Source organism: Ischnura elegans, chromosome X (genome assembly GCF_921293095.1).
Source record: "Ischnura elegans chromosome X, ioIscEleg1.1, whole genome shotgun sequence".
NCBI lineage: Eukaryota > Metazoa > Arthropoda > Insecta > Odonata > Coenagrionidae > Ischnura > Ischnura elegans.
This window is the reverse complement of record NC_060259.1, coordinates 109,400,278-109,425,594: the sequence shown is the minus strand read 5'-3', so window position 1 is coordinate 109,425,594 and position 25,317 is coordinate 109,400,278. Positions and strand designations below refer to the sequence as shown.

Sequence of the window (25,317 nt, the reverse complement as noted above, 5' to 3'; positions counted from 1 at the left end):
AAAAATAAACGGAGAGCCATTCTAACTGACCATAAATTGTGGAACTTCACTAGAACTCTCGAAAATAGAGCATTTCCATCACATTTGGCAAAACTTCTCAGTGCTTTGCATGAAGGAGGTAAAATGAACTCAAACATCATATCAGGGTTTGAGAAATGAGGCATCGTGCCACTCAATCCCAAAGAAGTTTAGTCTTGAATTCCAGATGCATAGAAAACTGATCGTTATGACACCCCTGCAATAGTAAGTGCTTAATTTTTGAATTATCTTCAAGCCTGTCGTCGTAATCCAAAAAAAAGTTTGCCATAGAGAAGAAGACAGAAAATTAATATGGACCCAGGAGAAACCGTGGAAAAAATCACGCTTGATCACTTCCAAGCACCTCCATACAGAATCATATTGGAGGAACTTGTAAATAGAAGAAAAATTGGGAGAATAACCATAGTATACATTATGTATTATGTTTAGTGTTTGAGTATCTGTGTGTACCATTCTATATTTAAGAGTTTTTTAAGTTAAAATTAATTATTCCATTGTTTTATTGAGGTTTCCGCTGGATATAACTCCGTTGGCAAAGTTGCTCCAGTTCCAGAGAATCTTTACCAACTATGTTTTCAATTTTTTTAACGTATAAACTTTTACTTAAGTTGTAATTTTTTCACACATTTTGAAAGTAGAGACCGAGAGTAATGGCTGATAATGGTTTTAAAGCATTTTCATACATGAACTTACAAGAATGCAGTTGAAAAAGAAAAAAAGTGGCAAAGTTGTCTCGGTTTACGGTAAAAACAGCATGCGTGGTCTCTTCCGTGGGTTAATCCCACATCTGCGGGATGAATCGAGCCGGGGGAAGTTGCTTACGCAGAGGGCAGATCAATACTGATCCAACTTGTATCTCAGTGGGTTTAAATGAAACATAGTTCGACCTTGAATAGCTATTTCCTTGAGTCTGCATGGTGGCAAGTGTTTATTTTTTAAGTGAACGGGAGTTAGTGTGAATACCCTCGGAGAATAACTCGCGTCGTCAGTCGTCACGTAATCATTAAAGTCAAATTCAAAACGCGAAAGATAAGGCAGTTCCTTTCGACTCAGGAATGACTTATAACCATTATATTGAAGTACAAAAAGTGTCCAGTGTTGTAGCCAGAAATGGGACCGTAAATTATTCCGTGAAGACAAATCACGAGGCTTGTTAGTCAAAGTTCCCAGCGCTGAATTTGCAGAAGAATGCCGACAGATAAGCTATGCCCGGTAGATTCAATCTACTATTGCTAAAATTTCATGGGAAAATTCTTTTTTAGTGTGTAAACAATATTGAGAGGGGAGATTTTTCCGCGCCCTTAATCTATTTTTGTTCATTCATCATTGATGGCAGCTGTGCAGTTATTTCAAATGCTCACTTAAAAGAAGTGATCTAAGCACCGGAAAAATCTTAGTCGCGGAATATCCCAGGTACCAGTGGGCATAACTAGGAATATGCTTTGGGGGGGATGGTAGTACCTGGGGGGCGGTAAACCTAGTGAATTTTGCATTAGTGAAATTTTGCTCCCTAATTACAGGGTTAATTTGGATGACTTTCCTCAGGTATTTCATTTCTTCAATCTCCAATCTTGGGTTTGTCAATAAGTTGTAAAATAAATTTCCTGAAAACTGCTTTTGATGAGACAACATTTTTCAAAAATCGGCTTCTCTGTGAACATTTAGTACCACCATTCCGAAATTTCTCCAGTATGATAGCCTTTTGGCTTAGTGCCAGAAATGCTTTAGACATTCAACCGTGGGTAATGTTGTTCAGGAATGCAAAATTATGTTTCTCTTAAAGTAACACATGATCTGTGGTGTTGCTTGTGAGTAAGTAAGATCATTAGGCTTCAATTTCTTGCCTCCAAATGAGTAATTGCATCCTGGAAACAAACCGGCCCCTATGGGAAATGATTTCATGCTATATACTGAAAAACCTCACACATGAAACTTATTCACTTATGAAACTTTTTTCAGTTTTCCGCTGAAAGTTTCATAAGTGAGGTTCTACTGTACCAAAGTGTGCCATCAGTGATCCATATGCAGTAAGCGTGCTATTTTGAATTTTTGAAAAATGCCACAAAATCCCTGCTTAGCATGTAACTAAGGGTTAAGGATACAACTGAATTTGACCATGACTAAAAATATATTACCTGCACCACTATCATCTGAAGACTGACTCTCTTTTATCACTGGTTCAGCTTGTTGAATTTCTAGAGGTAAACGGACACCCCTTCCTTTTTTTTTAGACCTTCTAGCCACCTTCCTCTCTTTCTTCAGCTGATACTTGGAAACCCGTTGTTCTGATGCTGGCACTTGCTTCTCTGTATTCGTCACCTATAGATCATGAAAAAAACCAAATGTATCCCAGAAGAATAACAGATTGCCCTTAAGGACACAATCACCTGTCTTGCAAATGTCATCACCCAAAGTCATAGCTTATATTTTCACTGAGGGTGTTCAATTCCACCACTAAGTAAATTACATTTTGTACCAATTGGGTACAAGAAGTTAACATTCACCATGCTAAAATCTGAGAGAGTCATTATATGATGGAACAAAATGCATGTATTGCAACCGTATAATAAATAATTCACCTAATACCAAATTATATAATATTAAATGTACAACCACAGAATAAACTCTCATTCTCCACAGTGGACCAATGTAAATAAACGACAGAGGAAAGAAAACAATAAGTTAGTACATTATAATAAGTTAGTAAGGACAAGTCAGTGATGCAGGTCTAGCCTATGGCTCCTTTTATATGCATTTGATGTCAAGCAAACTATTTATGTTTGCACAAGACAAAGAACCATGTCAGCAAAACACAGTAAAACCTCTATATAACAAACCTCCATACTGCAAAATTTTAAGGAAACCTCCCTATTTCAAAGTCATTGGGCCGGTCCTGGACTCGTCGAATTGACAATGCACACAAAAAAATCTCCCGTAGCAAACCTCTCTACTAAGGATAACTCCATGCAACAAAGTCTGCGCTTGGGCCCAAAACATAGCAAGTGCACCTATAGAACAAATTATTGAGAAAAAATGGAGTGTTTTGCATTTAGAGGTACATAATATTTCCCGTAATAAGCAGGAAGTAGAATCACAGCGGGGGGTACTTTGTCTTAACCGTTCCCCTATAACCTTTGAAGGGTTCACATCCAAGACTTATAGGGAGGACGAAACTTGACACTCTGGCTCGGTGGGAGCCATAGTCAATAGGGTGGGCTGAAAAAAGGTTTTTTTTCCTGATCAAAATTTGCCCGACGCGGGAAAGTTGCGAAATGATATTGGGATCTCGAATACAAATTTTTTTTTCAAATAGGATGATATTAACCACTGCCGCCCGAGCTCTAAAGTTTAAAATTTTGCAAAAAATCAGGCTGATTTCAGAATCAAACGGCTATGAAGACGAATTTTATGAAAATATGGGATAATGGATAATATCAAAGAGTGGATACATGCATGCTTTTAGTTTACATGAATGAAATTTGAAGTTTATTTGACAAAATCTATGGTTCAAACAATGTCTATGAATAAACAACAAAATTGTAGTAAAGACCACCCGCAACACAACTCATTTTTGCCTAGGTCGATTATCGTTTTGAAAATTCCATTTTGGAATTCGCTCAATTGCAGATGAAATAACATTAATTTCGATTGAATATCATTTTTTAATAAATAAGTCATCATATGATAGTAAATAATCCCTCAAAAAGTAATAATGAGGTAAATTATTTTAAATTAACATCAATCATAATGACGAATAACGTACCTGAGGAGCTATTTTCAACAAGAAATTCAGTCAAGGCAGAGAAAGAACAGAACCTGAACACCAAGCATTTCACTAAGTAGCTCTCTGCTAGTTTCGTGAAGAAACTAACCAGAACTCACCATGAGGAAGTGGCTACCATCGAGTTCCATCCGTGTCCCCCCAACCAACCTTCCAAAGGATTATGGGATGGTTGACGCAATGGTTAAAATAGAGGAAAAGCGTACCAGGTGTGGAGTGCGTGATATTTGTTGCACCCGAAAAGTTCAGGGGTAATGATTTGCCCACTTATGAAGAGATTTTGAATATTTTTTTGTACTCTCGGTACATTGAAGAAGAAAGTTGAAATGCCATTATTTCTGTGCCCGGAATCGCGGAGACAGAGGCTTATGCTATTGAAGACATTTTGCATAGATCCTCTATCCCAATTGTTGGATGTAGGCAAATTGTTCAATCATTCAATATCATGGAAACAATCGCAATATTCTTCGATCTGTCGACAAGACTGCTTTCATTGATCTGAAACAAGACTTTCTTCGTCACGCACGTCAGCTTTTTGATGTTGCGGCATGTAAATTGCTTTAGTGGGACTGATTGTGTTTGTGGTATTCCTTAGGAAGTGCCTAGTTTAGAATGGGAATTCGCTAAGGACAGAGAAGAGGTAGGAAAATGATTATAGGCGCCATCGATGTGCAGGAGACCAAAAATAGGTAGAGGAGGCTTTGCAGGTTAGAAGAAAAAAAGGAACACTCGAATGCTCCACCCTATTTTGTCATAACACTTCTGTTTGGAAGACTACGGTGATGAAATGACATTGAACGAAGAGTTATGTGATGCCAGTGAACGAGAGGATTTCATGGAAAAAAGGTCAGTGTAAATAATTTGAAATTGTCAAGATTTGCCTCAGCCTGAGAACGGTTCTGCATATCAAACCGTGCCTCTGCAGTACTTGCATCTGCACACCTAGTATATCGGGTTGGTTAATCAAGTATTCGATGTACTTGTTGTTGACAAGAGCAAAGTTAGAAGGGAAAGGGAAAGATTGCGCACGTCTCTTCGGAGGAATGTGGGAACTGTTAAACTGCAAGCGCTTTACTTCGACGAGAGGAAAGACTCTGCTTTCGTTTATAGTCAATCAAAGTGAAAAACAATAGTGGAGAAGCATGTAACTCTCGTTCATGAGCCCGGTTCGCGCTACTTAGGGCATGTCACCACATGTGTTGCAAAGCTATTGGCCTCATGAATTTTCTAGCGGAAAAAATGATCATTATCAATGGACTACAAGCAGTTGTGTGCGATGGAACTGCGGTTAACACCTGAAGCCATGCCGGAGTAATCAGGAGAATGGAAATGGCCCTAACCTTTGCATTGGTTTGTTTGCCTGCTTCATTGCAATGAACTTCCGTTCAGCACCGTCAAAATAACTGATGACCCTGGAAAAATTTGTTATCGAAGTGAAGTTTACGCTCCAATACGGTTTTCAATAAAATTGAGACAATATTGCACGGAAGGCCCGAAGTATATTATGAACATGATTCTTCTTATGAAATATATGGATAGAGTCATCAAATTACGCCTCAACTCTATAATTCAGGGAAATGTAATTTTGCTCTCCAAGAGAATATTCTGCTTTCAATGTTAGCCGATGAACTCAAGACAAATTCGTGCAATGGCCATCACAAATACATTGAAATCGAGAGAAACTCAGTAGGAGGAATTGAGGAAATTCGAATACATATTCCAAAGCTAAACTTCGATGCTCAAAATTATATCGACTTGGTTGACTGGGAAGCAATTGAGGTAAATCAACCACCAATCAGAGATGGGCAGTATCGGAAATACTTGTATTTGAAATACGTATTTTCGATACATTTGTAGTTTGTAATTTGTATCTGAAATACATTTTCTTAGAGTATTTTGTATTTTGTAATGAAAATACATCTAAAGAGTAATTTGTATTTTTAAAATACATTCAAAATCAAAATACATATAATTTTTTTGTGTGTAATTTGTAAGAGCGCGCGACGATATGGCAGGGATACCGAATCGGTATTAGCCTGCCATCTATGGGACAATAAATTGCCCCTTAATTTACTTCTGTATAAACCTTTTCCGATGACCCGGGACATTCCTCATTCAATGTTTTAAATAGGAATGAAATTGAAGTATTGCAATTTCTAGGTGACAAATCGAAATGTCTGTCAACGTTAAGTGCATATCCAGCTGTAAAAAAGTTGTTTGTACGTTATAACTCTGGCCTCACATCCAGTGCTCCTGTGGGAAGGTTATTTTCTTTTGCAGGATTTAATCACAATTGCAAAAGAAGTAATTTAGCAGTCTCTATGTTTGAAACATTATTGCTTTCGAAGGGAAAGGAGCATTAAGATGGAGTAAGTGAGACTAGTGAAATAAACAAATTATTACCATATATTCCCCAAATTATGTAAGAGATTTTGCTCTGGATAATGGTCTGATTGCCAGTTACTTATAAATACGTTGTAAGAATGTTTGAGCCTCTCATTCTAAAAATAGTTCATATTTGAATTGATTTTAATTTTTTATTACATAAGAACTTCTGTGAAGGTATGTATTTTGTATTTTAAGAATGCATTTTGAAATTACATTTGTATTTTGTATCGAAAATACAATTTTTAGAAGTAATTTGTATTTTGTATTTGAAATACAGATTTTAAAAGTAATTTGTATTTTGTATCTAAAATACATTTGATGTGTATTTTGCCCATCTCTGCCACCAATAGTAGCTGGGATGACAAACAAAGACTTGGAAGACCTTGTTACGGAAAGCTCTGCATTAGAAGTACCTGTAGCGATGGCTACGCTAAATAACACACTTCGGTTATCTGCGGAGAGGCGTTTATTGTGACTTGACAATACAGAACTGAACTTGGGTAGCCCAGATGGCTAGCTTATATACATGCGGCGAATATTCTGGAACGCCGCGCCGGATCTTCCTCGAACCTTCTAGAATTCCTGAAAAGATATAGGAAAAAATACCGGCCGGCGCCAGGACTCGAACGCGCGCCGTCCGATTAGTAGGCGGACACTTATCCACTGGTCCAACTCTACATTGTGGCGGACGATGCGCCACACTACTCCCCCCCTTGGAGGAGAGACAGAGTGTTGGCAACAAAACGTTCTGGAGGACGGACGGCGCGGCCGGAGCGAGTGGTGGTATCTGGTGACGGAGTAGGCGGAGGGTCCTCCTCAAGAAGATGGGCTGGCTTGAGACGGTCGATTGATATAGTGGCTGGTTTTCTCTTCCACAGAAGCAGTTGAAAGGATGGTACAAATGATAATGTTAGCATCAAAATCCGTGTGCAGTAAAGAACGCAGGCATGGATGGACATTATCGTGCATAAGAGACAGAGAAATTCAGCCCGAAATTTGAAAAAAAAATCACAATATGATTTTGTCAGAGTAATTGATGTGATTACACAATTGTGTCCTTTTGAAAGGTTGGTCGGGGGGACACAGGTGAAACACAATGGTAGCCACTTCCTCATGGTGAGTTCTGGTTAGTTTCTTCACGAAACTAGCAGAGAGCTAGAGTGAAATGCTTGGTGTTCAGGTTCTGTTCTTTCTCAGCTTTGGCTGAATATCTTGTTGAAAATAGCTCCACAGGTACGTTATTCGTCATTAAGATTGATGCTAATTTAAAATAATTTACCTCATTATTACTTTTTGTGGGATTATTTATTACCATATGATGACTTATTTGCTAAAAAATTAAATTCAATCAAAGTAAATAGTATTTTATCTGTGACTTAGCCCCCAAAATGGAATTTTAGAAACGTAGGTAAAAACGAGTTGTGTTGTGCAGGTGGTCTATACTATAATTTTGTTGTTAATTCATAGTCATTGTTTGAACCATTGATTTTGTCAAATAAAATTCAAATTTCATTTTTATAAACTATAAACATGGATCCACTCAATATTATCCATTATCCCATATTTTCATAAAATTCGTCTTCATAACCGTTTGATTCTGAAATCAGCCTGATTTTTTGCAAAATTTTAAACGTTAGAACTTTGGCGGCGGTGGTTAATATCATTTGGTTAGAAAAAAAATTTGTATTCGAGATCCTTATATTATTTCGCAACTTTCCCGCGCAGGGCAAATTTGATCAGGAAAAAAAACCTTTTTTTGGCCCACCCTAATAGTCAACTCTTATGCTTCCCACCATAAGGGACATGCAAGGGAAGCCAAAGCTCTGCTCAACAAAGCTCCGTCTATTGCTTTGCTATGCATGGCTCCGTCTTTTGCTTTGCACTGCACGGCTCCGTCTTTAGCTCCACTTCGACCTGGAGCACTCACCAAGTCATCGATCTTCTCTGATCTGCCAAGGTGGTTCACAAGTCACAATGGTTCAACAGAAAATTTGTGGAGTAGTTCTTGCAAAACCAATTTTTCTTTCTCCAGTCTTTACACTTTTGTGTGCATAAGTAAAAATTAAATGTCAGTATCGCAGTTTATTTACCATTCCAAGTTGGACGAAAGGTGGCGTCTGCACTTAAAATCGTGATTGTTCCAAGGCCCTGTGCCACTAACATTTTCACTTCATAGTCTTATCAGAATACCTTTCTGTATTGGGTTACATTTAGTGATGCAGGTGGTTAGGATGGAGCTCAATTTTACCTTAATAAATCATATTAGATTACTTTCTGTATTGGTTTACATTCTCAGACGCATTGATGGTTTAAGTGGAACCAAATTTTCTCTTTGAAAAACGTATCAGATTACTTTTCATATTAGGTTACATTCCCCGAACCCCCCTACCCCCAGGAATGGTAGAGCTTCATGTTTTCCTCTGAAATAATTATAAATTACCTTACGGTATTGAATTTTATTTTGGGAGGGACAGGGGGACAGTTATGGTACGACTTAGGAGGGCTTAGCGTGTCCCTGGCAAAAATGTACCAGTTCCCAGTGCGTGCCATCATGCTTGCAAATGGCCACATGCAAAACAAAGCATAAATCCACTTCAGGAAGAGGATCCTTGCTTGGGATATGCTTCCTTACTTCTTCATGTAGTGTAAACCATGTGAGAGGAAGCGAAACCGAAGGCGAAGATCATATAGTCTTGACTGTTGCGGACTGGCCTGATGTGAGCTCCTGACCCCTAGTGCCGCCAGCCCAGATGCTACCATTTCCCCTGTTCCTACCCTGCAAAGCTCCCTGTCTGCTATCTGGACTAGAAGTGCGGCACAACTCCCAAAATATGAGAACTGCAGTAGTGCCGCATTGTTTGCGACATTTCATGTGAGATCCACCAAGTGTGTTGCCCTCCTCCATTTGGTGAATGAATTTGGTGCCCATTCCTCGTGTTTTATGGGTTAAAGGAAAAGGCGCCAAATTTTGGGGAGGCCCATTTTCTTGGGTGTGGATGACACTACACCCGAGAAAATTTTGGACGGAAGGAGGATTCATCTTTGGGACCACTGGCCAGAGGTACATTGGTGCGTGACGTCAGTGGTGCCTAAAGTTTCCCCCTTTGTCCCCTTCTGGGGCTGAACCATTTGCGCAAGCGGACTCATAGAAATAAATTGCCATAGCATGAAAAACCGAATAGGGAGAGGTTGAGAATCTGCCTTACTGGATAGAGGCTTATACTTACCTTTTCAGACTCCACAGGAAGGCTGATGTCCATGAATGTCTCGAACGAAGTGGTCACTGTATCACACTCAAGACACTTGAGCACACTAACAAAAGTGCCACCAAAGAGTCTTTCCACAGCCAGCTTCTTCTGAATGGCTTCATTTTTGTATGCTTTCAGGCACTCATGTTCTTTAGGTAAGACTTCCTTCGTGGAAGGGCATATATTCATTGCATTTAGAATGCCACGCTGGTATCTCTAACCAAAAGTAGAAAAGAAATTTCAGATGGTAAACATTTAACATAAACAATTACAATAACTTGCTGCTTTCTTGTCTATAGTCTACAGAAAAAATATTATTATATGAATCCCCCAAAAGCTCAAATAATGTATAACAAAAATTTAATATTAATCATCACTCAAATTTATTTAATTATACTGGTCTTAGTTGCAAACTGCTAATTTTGACCAGAATTTTTCCCATAGCTCACACCAAGATACAGAAAATTGGAAAAGGACAGAATTAAGTCTAAAATTCCCTTTTTATAAATGTACAAATTGGTATATATTGATTAACTGTTTTGCAACAAAAGGTGGTCAAACAAAAAACAAAGGTCAACAAGCATTCTCATGAGCAAAAGACCAAATGTTGGCTCCAGCTGATGTGGAGTTTTCAATACAAACAACCGGACATCGACTAGAGCCGACGCATGGAAGGGAAGTGATTATACGAAGCAGGATTTACGAAATTTTTGATTGCACAAAGTGAAATTTTGGTCCTGGCAAAAAGCCTATGGTAAACACATGGCACTGTTCGATAATACAAAATTTTGATAACACAAAATGTTTTGAAATTACGAACATCAGGCTCGGTCCCAAGGAGCAAGTGGAATTCATTTATACGAACTACGGCGAAAAATTTGTCAACAAAACTAGTTATTCAAGCGAAAGCAGCAAAAAAATCAGTGCTTCTGGCTGTGGTGCATCAAAGTGTGAAATAGTAAATGATAGTGCAACTTTGGAGGGAAAGGGTTTGCCTAACAGCTTACGGTAGGAATTGAGGAGAAATAGGAGTTAAGTAAAAATATTGTGGCTGACACAATTTCCCTATTTACGTGCATACTCGTTAACATTGAGTCAACAATACATACTTAGTAGTTTATTAACATGTGAAGAAGGTCGCACAGGGTATTTCTTACACTCCTACTTTAACCTACATAATTGAATCATTACAAGAAAATGTTGTATGTCCATAAAATTGCTCAAATTTCAACCTTCTTGCCGGTAAATAAGTGACCTCGTGACACCACTTTCCGAATCAACACTTGGAAATATGAGGAAGGAAGAGAATAAAGTCACTCAATCATAGAGGAAATATTTTTCATTTCCAAGTTTCATTTTGGAGACAATGTTACCTTTTGGAGGGGGGAAGGTTGTAAACGGCTAGGTGGGGAGATGTAGCAAGGACATCACAGATGATATAATACTTTAAACAGGAGCCCAAATTGAGAATGAAATGGCACCTCTATTGCCAATTTGAATGGGAATTTGATGATTCTGTGCATTAAGTTTTCGCGTAATTACTTTGCTATATATCCACTAGGAAGGCGGTGTCTGGCTGTCTTTCGCCCTGGAAGCACTAAAGCATAAGGTATGGGCTTGAACGAAATTCATGAGAGAACATGCAAAGGGCTTCAGTCGGTGTCTAGGGAGTGTCTTCGCTGCAAACAGCAGAGAAGAAGCAGTGACCGGGACTATACACGACAGCAGTGATGAAGAAGATGAAAGTGAGGAGTATCTTTTCTATTGGGCTCTATTTACCACCTAGTTATTTTGCAGGCTACTCGTAATGAAGAGGCACTTTCAACTCCAACCATGAACTTTCACGTAGCACTCCTATCCGGAGTGATCTTTCTTTCCAAAACCTTTGTTTACTCTCTCTTACAGCCTTTTGCTGATCTACCTAGCACCCAACTTAGGCATCCCAAACCCCCCTTCACTAGCATTTCCCACCCCTCTCCAGTGATGACCATCTTAAAAAACACGGCCCCCCAACCCTTCCCAACCCCCCTCCACTAGCATTTCCCAGTGATGACCTTGAGTGCATCCTAAAAAACACGGCCCCAAACATAGTCTCAGGCAAGGCTGAAGGCCCTTTACCCCCCCACCCCTCTTCCTCCCAACCCCTGCACCTCTCTCTATCCTGCCCCCACTTCCTCAACCAGGCAGCAACCATCCCCCTCTTATTTACCCCACCCACTTGGAATGTTCGCTGACTGTGGAGAAGTGCATGGTTGATCTCTAACCGTAACGGGGGCAAGTTTCTAACTGGAGACAGGCTGGACAAGTATGTTCCATTATTGAGGAAATTAAGAAGATAACTTTGTTATCCACATTCATTTTAATGGCTACGACACATGTTTTGTCATCTATTGATGTCAAGAAATGACAAAACACGTGTCGTAGTCCATATGTGTACAGTGTAATGTCCATATTCCTCGTCTGATCTTGCCCCCGTGAGACTTTGGGGTGGATTAGCATGCCCTCCCACACCGTTCATGCAAAGATACAGCTGGGCTACCTGCCTTGCCAATTTCGCAATTGACCCAAATCATTAGCCAAGTTAGGAAATACGAGTCATGTATTGGTAAAAACTAAATGAAACAGTAACTCTTTTAAATCAATTATTTTATGTTCATGGGATTGAAAAAATTAGTAATCTGCATATTATTTGAAAACATTGTGCCAAAACCTGACGTCAACCTGAAATTATGAGCTTATTTTATGGCTTTGTTAACCTACTATAAACATGATCAACAAACTTAAATGATGCCAGAAATACATTGTGTATTGGGCTGATTATTTTCCAAATATTGTGTTAATATAAAACTTTGCAATGCTGTTTATATTCATGAACTCTTGAAAATTATACCTCAATACTTTGCCCTTCTTTAGTTTTCGGGTTCCATTCTTCACTGTATTTAAAATGATACTATGTAACGCTGATATAGAAAAAAGATTTTTCTAGTTTTAACGCTAGAAATAGGCATGCAATAAATGGAAATAAATATTAGCGTGGAAGGGAGAAAGAAAAAACTAAATAATGATCGAATTAAATTCTTCTCCTGTTTCTGTCCAGGTAAGGTCCTCCTCCATCTACCTTTCTGCCAATGATTCATTTGCAGACTTTTCCATCATCATCAATGCCGCAGATACCTACCAGGTGTGAGGTGCTGCGATTATAAAATTGTCTCTCTTCTTCCCAGCAAATTTTCAATAAAAATTATTGTTTGCGTTGTCCTTTCCCCACTACTATTTATTTTATGATAATGATGCAACTAATTAACGTGGCAACTCACTCCTGGCATCAATGGCCTTGATGACGAATGAAAAGTCTTCCATTTTAACGTCCTCAAAGATGATGGAGCACGGCAGCTGGACAGAGAGCCCGAAAAGAATTTACTTCAAATATTCGCCAGTAGAAAATCATATCCTACGTAATTTATTACCGGTCTGAAAATAAATAATTTTAAAGATTGTACATTCACCTGACCATATTGTAGCGGTACGGACCGGAGCCGGCCCGATGCATCACTTTAAAACATCGCGGCTGGGGGGGTTACGTCTGCGCGCACACTCACAATTTTAGCATTTTTTGTTTACGGAGTTCTGTATTAGATTTATGTAAAGGGTTTATTTTTTTTTATTGTAGAATATTTTTTTTTATGTACGTGAAGTCGAGTGAAATTGTGTGAGAGTGGATTTCCGGGAGAGGCAACGCAGTGGTTCTCCCCCGGAATGCGTTTGAAAACCCGCCTTTCAGCTGGGGAAAAAGAGGGCGTTGTAGTGCACCAGAGGTGATTGTGGGAAGTACAGAGGTGATAAAAGGGAGAGACGAGAAGGCTAGCTCGCTCTCTCTCTCTCCTACGGTCTGACACGACAGAAGTCAAATAGTGGTGTTCAGTGACAAGCAGCAGCAGCCAAGCTATGGCACGTGGAGGAGGCAGATACGAGGACAGCTTGTCAGGGGTGGCGAGAACATCGGATAAAGGAAGTAAGCTTGGAATTTACCAAAGCCCGAATAGATCCTTTTGTATCCAGATTGTCCCCCCCTTTGAAAGTCCCAAGTGTACTCCCCACAATAAGGCCCTAGTGAATTCACTGTTGGCTGGTCTTAGTCACGGCCCTGCAAGACTTAAGTGCGGCACGTGGTGAAGCTTGAGCATAATATCTGAATGTTAGTGTCACTTGGCGGATCATTGAGGCCGAATTCAAGACTTGAACAGACTAATGCCTAATTTATACTTGCATTGCACGGAAAGTTTTTTTTGTGTAAGTTTGATGTCACGCTATTTACGTTGTTCATTCGCCAAAGAGCGTGGGTATATTTTGTTGTTGGAAACGTCATTTTTTTAAAATAATAATCATTGAGAAAGTGCGATTGTAATTTTGAAGGAGAAGCCGAAGGTGCATATTTCATGTTGGAGGTGACGCCGATGGATTTTGGAATGGGGATTTAGTGTGTGTGTTTGGGGAATACAGTAAAACCTCTTTACATCGTAATGGAGGGGACCAAAATTTGGGCAATTTGATGTATGGAGGTACACTATAGAGAGGTTTTAGTGGTAGGCACCATTTTTTCATATCCTTGGGAAATGAAAGGTGCTACTGTCTTTTTAATCATTAAATAACTATATTTAAACATATATGCATGCATAAGTGAACATATATTTACAGTTATACATTAGGAAAAGGATTACACAAAGGTAAAGTAACTAGTTAAAGAGGCCTTTTTAGAAAATAAATTAGTTATTGGTTTTGCTTAAAATTTTTTTCACTCTTTCGAAATAATGTTTTCAATTACATGAGCACTTTTTAATGTCATTTTCACTATAAATAAATCACTAGCTGTTTTCGTTAATGCCTTTTGGCCTAAGAAACTATTCAATTTACTAATAGTGTTCGGAGGAAAGTACAATAGTTTTATATTTCTCAACATAATTTCTTCATCCTGGTATTTCACTGCCTGAGTGTTTTAATTGTGCAGCCTAGATAGACAGTTTCTTATGTTTTTCCTTGGTTGTTTAAAATAGATGTCAGGGTGAATGATGGCTTTCCAAAGGTCACTGCTACATCTTCCTTCTGCCAGCCCTCGTTGATGGCTAGAGAAATAGCTAATTATGTGGTAATGTCAAGTAGTCGCCTTCTTTTATTTCTCGAATCCATCATCAGCCTATGATTAATTAAGTAATTTTTATATTTTATGGGCAATAATTGAAAATACTCCTGATAATATGTTTTAGAGAACTGATTTATCATTCTTATAACATGTGACTTGTTAAAAATTATAAAAATATAAATAAACATGTGACTACTGCAAAAAATAGACAAGAAATTGAGCACAATTTTGAAAATTTCATTGAATTCTCTCTCTCCAAAATATAATGCAAGTAGTGTTTCGAAGAAAAAATCTGTCAGGGGCACACAAAAATGCTAGGTCTGCGAAAGGACGTGATTTCCCGACGAGAATGCTGGGCGAACTACTTTAGAATGCGGCGGCGAGGGTAAGAAATTTCATTGCCCTACCGCATATCAGCTAATTAGCTGTCTCCTTCACCTAACATTGTCGCGCATGGATTGATGTTCGTTCAGTATTGCTAGAAAATGACATCCCGGACTCCCGATGGAAGAGTCAGATTTTGCGGCATAAATATGCAGGCAAGACATATGTCGCTAAGCGCAATAAATTATGAACTACGATCATTCACGAAAGCATCGAAAAAATTACCAAGGCGGTAGTAAGAAAGTGCTACACCGGGAAATGTGGGAATGAAATAATTGCAAAATTGTATTTGATTTATTTCGAGTCGCAGTATATTCATGAAATATTTTCATTTTAGAAGCAGAAGTAGCAATGCGGTCAAGTAATTCTGTCTCCATGGATGGGAGTGAAGTTGGTTGAAATATTTCCGCCAGCAAGTGATTATACGCTGCGCTGGTTGCCTCTTTTATTAACTGAACATTGTATGTAGGCACTTACAAGAAAATAAAGCCATAAGTAAATGAAAGCGATTGCTATCGCAAGATTTTGACCATGATTTGAGAGAAAACAATGTCTTCTGTCATCATCATCATTAACTGCCACTTAATATGATTAGGAGAGTTGGATGCCTTTTTCTTATTTACTGTTAGGTATGCTCTCATATGGAACAAAATGGACCAAACTAATGGTTAACGTGAAAATTATTAAAGGTGTATAAGAAAAAAATAAGCGCGAAACATTTATCGCTGATAATGTCATTCCATGTCCGTTATTGCGGCTGCATTGATGGTCTTTAGTTGTCTCGGTACGAAATGCGGAGGTAGTTAGGCCGTCTCGGGGGTGTCTCGTTGCTATGATATATAGAGGTTTTACGATATAAAGAGGTTCACTATAGAGAGGTTTGCCTATAAATTTACATGTAAAACTGACGGGACCAGAGGGTTGGTATGATGTATAGAGGTTTTCGATGTAGAGAGGTTCACTACATAGAGGTTTTACTGTACTTTAGTGTCAGTGTAAACTTTGGAACCTATGGTAGTTCAGTTATTAAAAATCAATTGTAAAAGGGAGGTCAGTGAAGTTATTTGTTTTGCTATTGCCACGATTTCCTTAAATCCTGTTGTAAGTGAGTGTGCGTGCAGGCACGAACAATTGGGGAACTTGATTTTAAGCCCGGAAACGGTAAGTCTCCGTAGGGGCAATTTTATATTTTGGGGGAGTGGAGAGTTAACTATCACATGTACGGGGAGATATCGAATGGGAGGCGAGCGGGCAGCTCTCGCGGTTTGAACCGTTACAATATGGAAGGAACTACAAATATTAACCTACGTCTGTCCGATGTCTCCTTGTAAGATCGTTGATATTTAACAATAAAGAATGGGAAGTTTAGCGTTGTGTGATTTGCAATGATCTTTCACAGCATAAAATCAATAAGAATAAGCATCTTTAAAAATTTCTAGGATAAATAGCCACCGAAAACATTAAACAAGGTCACTAGTGACAGATAAAAGGCAGTGAGAACAATAGCAAACGGTTTTTTAGTGACTTATTAAAAAGGTTTGAAATTACGACACTCGATATTACGAAGACCCTATTTTCCAGTCCTGCTGACTTTGTATGATCGAGAGCTTAGTGTATTCAGGCCCTGCCTGAGACCCAGCTGAGCCAGACCTTAGGACCACTCCTCGGCAATTCTCGCTGCACTCCCTTATGATCCTCCTCACGGCAGAAATCGGTAGTGAATTGGTTATAGTATCAATGCTTTTCGAAAGAAACATTTTGAAGCATACAGGCGGTCCCCGACTTTCGTACACAATGCGTTCCCGAAAACTTGTACGAAAGTCGAATTGTACGAAAGTCGAACCATTGACTTCCATACTAATTAGGGGTTACGTTCCAAAAGAGCGGAATTTACGTACTAAAACCTTTTTTTCACGGAATTCATTTCAATTGACTTAATTTTAATAATATATTAATAAAACTCCTCAAATCATCTAATTTATTTCGAAAATACGCAGAAAATGCAAATATAAGTTTAAAAAACAAGAACTCCGTTGGCTATCGAGTGAAACTTCCTCTTGGCGTTTAAGTTGACATTCCACTTATTACGTCCACTATATATAAAAGGACATATCAAGTAGCATAAAAAAATGTATTTGTTGAACCCGCACTCTGGATACCTTTTAATTTTTACACCAAAATTCGATATTTGGCAGGTGGCATTCGTGATCGCGTATATTCCGCATGTTATTCAAAAAAGACAAAATACAAACGAAATTCGGGTGATATTTCGTGCAATATCGTTGCTGAAGGTTTACATGAATTAAACAGCACTCAAACGAAAAAACACAATTAGAAAGAAGGTCTTACTATAGTTTTATTGAAAGCTATTCGATGATGTCTAGTCAACTTCTTTTGAAAAATATCTTCAATGAAGGCTTTCCTCTTCTCTTGATAAAGGAGCCTATAGCAGGCAGTCTCTCTCCCAAATAAATCACCTAGATCAGAGTCAATTACCAACAATTTCCTTCATTATATACGTTCATATTGTTCGCATATACTGCCGATACTGCAATTTGAAACAATTGAATGTTGGGATGCGCAATAAACATAGCGGGAATTTTAAAAAAATTACGGACCAGCGTCCGAAAGTCCGAATTTAGCGTACGAAAGTCGAGTAAAAGGTGTCAATTTTGAACGTACGAAAGTGCGAATTGTACGAAAGTCGAATGTACGAAAGTTGAGGACCGCCTGTACTCCAATTCTTTATAATTTCAAATAAATTCTTTGTTTCTTATGGACATTAGCAATTTTTAAATGAAACTTCAGTGTTACCATCTTCTGGAGTTAAGTCTTAGTACCCTGAATGTACTATGTTATTACCAACACTAGAAATCCATTTTAAATTCTAAAGTTCTTAAAAAATTATATTCTTACATTGGAGTAAATTATTGAAAATCAAGTAACATTTGTTAAAAAAACACTGGTAATGCAACAAGTTGACTGTGGACTAGCCCCGTGGAACTCCCTATACCAGCCCATTGGATTTTATGTTCCTTTTTTGAAGCCAGTTCCTGCGTTCTCCGCTTTGGTTTGGGGGTGGCGCCACCTGTAGAAAAGCCCAAGCTTAAGACACCTGACCATATGATTCAGCCTGTATTTCTATTGAGAGCACTTATGTTTAAAACTCTTATTTGAAGTTTGAGCGGGCTACTGAGGTTATTTACCGCTGTAGTATGATTAGTTTGTTCTATTGAACATAAAAATATTTTTATTTCGTAAAAATTTCGATTATTAATCCCTTTCGGAGGGATTCCGTGGTTGTATGTTGAGCCGAATTGTTCTACTGGCTATGGCAGTTCGAAGATGGAATATTCTTTATTTGAAGTGTCATCGAACCCCAGAACAGGGGAAAAAGATGGATAAAAGATGTTCGTTTATCAGAGTGCTGTCCTGGTTTTCAATAATTTACAAAATTTCCAACTGCTCTCTGGAGTCTCATTCAGGACGGTCGCTCTGCTGGATATTTAAATTGGTGTTTTTTTTAATTAATGGAGTAATTAACGCTGGCATCGAATTGTCTTTGTGTTCATTTCTGATAATTTGCTCTGCTGATATTCAGGTCATTTTTTTGCCTTCATTGACTTTTAAACCGACTTTTTTCTCCTCTTTTGATAAAGTATCCCTCTATATTCCTCCCGTTCTGTCTTTTGGTCATACTCTTGTGATATTTTGTTTAAAAAAGCATCATGGCATCTTTACCAACAGCTTTGTCGCTTTTGAAACAGAAAAAAATGAAATACAGATTTTATTTCCTCTTTGTTGGTTCAGAGCGTGGGTAACTATCATCCATGGTATGCCCCCCCTCCACCCACCCTAGAAGCAAAAATCGCAGAAGTCTTTAAGCAAAATCAGTACTGAATTGAAACGAAAGTATTCGACAAATTTTCTTTAAACCCACGAAAAATGATATGTATTTGTATAAGATATGTAACTAAAATAAAACTATTTTTCGAGGAAGTATCTAGGAGGATTACTCTCGGATCAGTATCTATTAATTAAGGAATTAATAACTAATAAAGCACTGTTATAATTTTCTTAAAATGTTGGTTTCATTCACCTTTTACATGCTAAAATGTCACAAATTGGTTTGACCCCCCCCCCCCCCGCTAAACCATGGCTTGTCCACCCTAGTTATGATCCTGGGACGCCCATGTATCATCCCTTAAACATTTATATCCTCTCCTTTATATTTTATTCTCTATCTATACTTTCTTCGCAGTTTAAGAGCTCAGGTAAGTTTTCAAAATTTGGGCTGGCTCACTGATAACAATTTCATACTTGTCCTTCACCCCTACCGCGTAAGAGCCTTCTTAAAAGGATCTTAATTTTCTTTAAATATATCTTTAATTGTCTTGGGTGCAGTCTTGCTCTGTCATTGAAACTGCATTGTATTTTCTTTTCTATGCTCCTAGGATTTTGTTTGCTTTCCTATTGACTAGATGGATGATACCTTTTGATTCCTTGCTGTGATTTTTATACTAGGACTTTCCTTTTGGCTCATTCCTTTTAAACGAGTCTGGCTTGTATCAGTTCTTAAAATTTCCACATTTTTCCACCTCCTCACCACTATTCCTAAGGCCCGATTTAGTAATTGACAACAGCTTCACATTGCCAATCGATTTGGGCTAATAATTTTCAACTTTACGATAATATTAACTGAATTCATGGCAAGGGCTTACCCAAGATCAAAACTAGGGGATGGGGGCAGGCTATGATCGTTCAAGATGCACCAGTAGCGGATACAGCTGTATACGCTACTGGTGCATCTTGAGAAGAGAGAAAAGTAAAGGTAACTCAAGATATCTTGTCGACCTTTACTTTATCGTAATAAAAAATAATCAAGTCACATGCAGAGCTTCAGAAATTTTTAACCAAAGTGATTATACACATATTAGAGACAATGCCATCTTATGATATAAAAAAGTTAGAATTGTGGTTTTGCAATGTCTGGCACTACGGGTGGCCCCCCGCAAAGGGGGGTGGCACACCCCCATCTATATCCGCCAGTGAGATGCACGGATATTTTAGCACGGATAGGGTGAATGAAACCAATATTTCAAGAAAATTATAATAGCGCTTGATTATTTTTTAAAATTATTTGCATGAAAACAAATTATTTTTATTTTAGTAGCATGTCCTACTCTAATATCATTTGTCGTATGTTAAAAGAAAATTTGTTCAAAACTTTCGTTTCAATTCAGTCCTGATTTTTCCTTAAAAAAATTTGCTATTTTTGTTTCTGGGGAGGGGGAGGCTGCTCCCCTCTGGTTACGCCCATGATTCATGGTTGCTTATTTCCTTAATTTAAATTTTGAGAAGTGCCTGTACCAGGTATAATTTTATTGGTTAACGGAGCAATTGTCCCATTTCGACCACAATTGAAGATGGTACGCTTTCCTTTCTTTTCTTAATTTATGCTGACTCCTAATTCACCACAGTGCTGAAGCGAATATAATAATTTCGTTCCTGTTTCATCGCCCTTGCAACTATCCCTTTTCCCCGCCTACATAAATAATTGCATTCCTTTAGATACACATTAACTCGAGCATTTAATTTGGATGTTATTTGAATTACAAATAACGTATTACATAGGCGGTATTCACCTTATATTTAGTATCTATTGCCGACGAAATCCAATGCTGAGCCAAGCAACGTAATGCTCCCGATGGGCTCTTCGACTAGTGGTGCCTCTACTGGCCACATCTCTGAACTGGCTTCAAAATAGGAACATGCCTAAATCCCTAGTTCAGGGGGGCTGCTGTGGACTCAAGCTAAGAATGGGTTAGAGGTGTAGTGGCCGGGGTAATAGCCAGGTGTCTTGTCGAGTTGGGGCCAAAATAGGAGGGACGAGAATACCAGGGGAACTCCATCCAAAAAAAATAGCTCTGCAGAGAAAGGTTTAAAATATTCTCACTCTACTTGTAGAGTGGAAAACATTTTCCTTCCCTTAAAGAAAAGGTTACGTCATATCTACAATAAAACCTTGATAATTTGAAATGATGGGGCCTATATAAAACAGACTTCAAATTATATTGGTTCAATTTAAAAGTATTTTCCCGGAATAATCCAAAAAGTATTCAGGAATTTCTGGAAAATATTGTACAGTGGTGGAAAAATTAACGCAGAGCTCATTGACATCTGAATGTGGCTCTCTCAGGAACTACTTGAAGACATCCATCTTCCGAAATTTGGTCCACTTAGTGTTCCCATACAACTAAGGAGTTTTCAAACTACTTACACCTTTTTCTGGAGAAATAAAATAGCACGAGTCACAGTAAGACAACATGCAAAAGACCAAACTATGAATTCTTCCTCAACTTTCCTGAACTATGCTTTTGCCTATGTCTAACCTAAAATGGAGTTTACTCTCAACGGGATATTTATGAGCACAACCAACATTTTGGGATTTAAGACTGCTTTAGAGTACACATTCTGGCGGTGAAATGGTTAAAGTATCATGCAACGGAACAGAGGTTCCACTGACCAAATTTGGTGATGGATGATTGGGTGCTGCATACAGAATGTGGACATATTTATGATCTGTAAAACTTTGCAAAACCTTGTATAAATTCCAGGATGTTGCATGACTACTGGATTCTTTCACTGTTGAAAGTAAACTCCTACCTAGTATTGACATGGGGGTAGTTGACTGCAGAATAAATTTTGACTCCCCTTTCCGCATTGTTCAGCCACGCTTCAGTTTTCCTAACCATTAGCAACATGTGTGATGTATCATAGCCTCTCCTTCCTCCCCCATTTACAGGGCAAATTCCTTGAAGTTCCGCAGAACTAAGTGAAAGCAGATGATTGGGCCATCCAAACCCTGAGTTTTTATTCTTGTAATTTTGGGCGCAAGTGTATGCATTTTATCCGAGACATTGAGCAAATGATCGACGGAATAAAGTTCTGTCCTTGAGCTTAAATTTTCTGACAAAATAGCGTTACAAGAAGATAGCATTTAAATGTCCTCTTAGTATCAAGGAACTGATGTTATTTCAAAGTACAGCAGACTCCCGATTATCCGGCTGCAGTATATCCGTGTTGCGGATTATCCGTGCATGATTTTCACTCCCGCTCAATATTTCCGCAATCTTTGAAAAACATAAAGTCGGACGCAAAATCATCGCAATTACTTCATTAATGCCACGGATACACCAGGCTTGTTATTTCCATTAGAATCCCCAAACGTAAAATGGAAGCGATCACGCGCTACCTGCATTCACGGGAGCACCGTGTTCCTATTTTCCAAGCCTCACATTGCGTAACCGCACTCAGTGATTACCGATACACGTCCTGCAGCAGTTGCAACCCGGGCAACTTGTGCACGACGCGGCTACGTGGTGTGGTGCCAGACAGTGTAGTTCCCGACGTTGAGCAGTGGTTTTGAAGCATTCGTGCCAACCACTTTTCTATATCCGTGATCACACAGCCACGGATGTGTGGTTTTCAAGACCAGGCCTTGTATGGATCATAAATAATACGAGTACAACCATGTTATCGCCGCTAAAAAGATCGCGAAATGGCAAAGAAAGCTGTCAATGAGTCCGGGAATCACTCTAAAATAACAGAATAACGGCATTAATAATACAGTAGATTCCGGTTAATTGGGACATATCGGGACTTGTGTATTTTGTCCCAATTATGCGGCTGCCCCAATTAGGCGAACAGTCGTATATGGGCATGAAAAACTTTGAATTGGTAGAAAGAAGACTAAATAACGTTTATAATGCAACCTAAGTTTATTAAACCATTACTTTGATTAAATAAATCAGCGAGTTTAGCTAAAATATTATCATTTTTAAGAATTATAATAATTTAATTAAAAATATCTTTCACAGCATCGGGCGACGTTGAATGAATGTGTTTTACTAAGTCCTATTAAAGAAAAGTCCTATCCTCTTGCAGATAGTATAACAATAAGAGCTTTCAAAATAGGGCAAAAATAGGAACATTTGAGAAAAATAAGAGTAAATCAAATGGGGAAATAAAAAAAATAGTATTCTGAAAACAAAAAAATTTAATTTCGTCGCTAGTATAGAGTCTATGTCGCCGACTCATGGCCCAATAAAGCGGCTTGCTGTCCCAAATAAGCGGAGAATACTCTAGGATATTCCTCTATTGGGTTCTGTTCTTCAAGGTCTGCCCCAATTAAGCGGCTGCCCCAAGTAACCGGTGGACCCATTGAGCGGAATCTACTGTAATACATATATTGTTTGTTTTACCTAAAATATGAACATTACAAGACATTTAAGTGAAAGTTTGGGTTATCCGTGTTTTCTGATTATTTATGCCATCTCTCCCCGTCATTAGCCCGCATAATCAGGAGTGTACTGCATAAGAAATATTTGAATGTTGATGTTTTCTACAGTTCATTTACTCCTTACTTTCAGGGTGAAATGATTCGTAACAATAGACTTTTATACGCGTTGCAATTTTCACGTCACAAATGCAGCAATAAAACTGAGATTGTTGAACAGACGTTTTTGCAATCTTAATAATATTTCAGTAATACTGAAAAAGAGCCCCATATGTCCACATGATAGGGAGAAGCTTTAACTTTGGTGATGCGTTCCTTCATTACCTTTTCTTACACTACAACTTCCCCAACAATTAATAAGATTTATGGTCCTTTTAACAGGTTAACCAAGTTCTAAAATTAAAATTTCAATACTTTGGAAGTTATTACACAAAAAATATCTCCAACACTGGAGAGTCTTCTGCTATGGAAAAAAATCTGTTGGCAAGAACGAGATGATTTTGGTAATGCCATGTTGAAATATCTGCCTCAGAATATGTTGAATGGTCAATACTGAATTTAAAAATTTTATAAAACTGTGACCTGCTGAGGTAGCATTTCACAAATGGAAGAATGCCTGCCCTTTGGGCCATTAGGCAGCATCCATCAGGGGTGGATTATATGGTAGGGCACAGAGATTTCTATCCTTTGGATTCCTTACTGTGGGGAATCTCCTATTTTTATGTTAGGAAGGTAAGTGCCCCAAATAATATGGCGCTGCCAAACCCTACACCTCAAAAATCACCCAATTAGGATGCCACTATACTGAAGTCTGTTCAGCCACATATTTTCCAGCTGCTGCTCTGCCTCCTTTCTTCCATCTAATTTTCTCACTTCTACCCATTCGCTGGAGAATAAGGTAGAGAGTGGAGAAGTATTCAGGAAAAGGGCGGCTATCGTATTGGCAATTGAGAGCCAAAGTTGACATAAGAGTTAACTGACTCAAGTCATGTGCCAGCCCATTGAGTTTGAGGTGCCCTCCCAACACCATGAGCCAAAATAACTGCTCTGCATGCCACTTTGGGAATATGCGCTGAAGGCTTGCCAACCCTGAGATTTAGAACTTGGAGAGAAGCCTATGTCCACGAAAGTGAGCAGGCAATTCTCCAAATGACTTTTAGAGCCCTTTTAATGATTATATTACATCACAATCTCCCAATTCCAGACATGATGTTCACTCTTATTTTTCGCATGGAAAATTTGAACTTGAGCAAACGAAAAAACTATTTTCTACCCTGAACCTCTGAATAATTTGAGCAGGATATAGCTCAAAATGGCATCCAATCAAATTTAAAAGATAATATATTGTCAATTAATAGTAAACTTTATCCTTCAAAAGATTAATTGAAAAAAATAACAAATGTATAAGTAGACATCAAAGACATAGTCCTTACTTTGAGATCTTCTGTCCTCAAGCCCTCCAAAAGAATTCTCAATAGCTCATGAGAGTCATGCTGCTCCCCAATATAAAATGTATTTGAATATTTTTTCACTAGACGAATTATCTCCCCTGGGTTTTCAGTCATCACACCACTTTTCCTCAGCTTTTCTCCACAACGAATGTTTTGGAGAATTTTAACAAGGGATTTGGTAAGTGGCCCTCCTTCAACCAGAACACCTTCAAGTGGTGGCTGCAAGGACAAAAAAAAACAACAATGAAATCACTCCCACTACAATGTTTCAACATTCAGCCTAAAAAGTTTTCACATAATTTCAGAAATATATAATACATTTGCCAAACCACAATTGAAGATAAAACTCGGGCACAAGAAAATTTCTGTGGTGTAAGTCGCCAAGGCCCTCTGGTCGTCGTCGCCCGGGGATTGATCGGGAAAATCGCACAGAAAAAGGAAACAACTCATGACGTCAACAATCACTCTTTAATCTGCCTTTGTTGGCTTGCACCCGTCGACTCACCACGCGAACTGCCGTCTCCCTCTGGTAAGCGTTTTCTGTTATTCTCTCAGGTGTGTAGCGGCTCACGTTCTTAAGAAAGATCTCT

The 25,317-nt window shown here is 38.5% G+C and overlaps 1 protein-coding gene across 4 annotated transcripts in view; it reads right to left on the bottom strand.

Moving 5' to 3' along the window:
• LOC124170504 (ubiquitin carboxyl-terminal hydrolase 16) overlaps nt 1–25,317 on the bottom strand; it is a 159,057-nt gene that overhangs the window by 81,882 nt on the left and 51,858 nt on the right. For all 4 annotated transcript variants that reach the window (XM_046549275.1, XM_046549273.1, XM_046549274.1 and 1 more), the window contains exons 8-10: nt 24,710–24,946; nt 9,436–9,672; nt 2,175–2,358 (exon numbers count right to left, since the gene is read on the bottom strand). In XM_046549275.1, the coding sequence (XP_046405231.1) occupies nt 2,175–2,358; nt 9,436–9,672; nt 24,710–24,946 (658 nt within the window). The remainder of the gene's footprint in view (nt 1–2,174; nt 2,359–9,435; nt 9,673–24,709; nt 24,947–25,317) is intronic.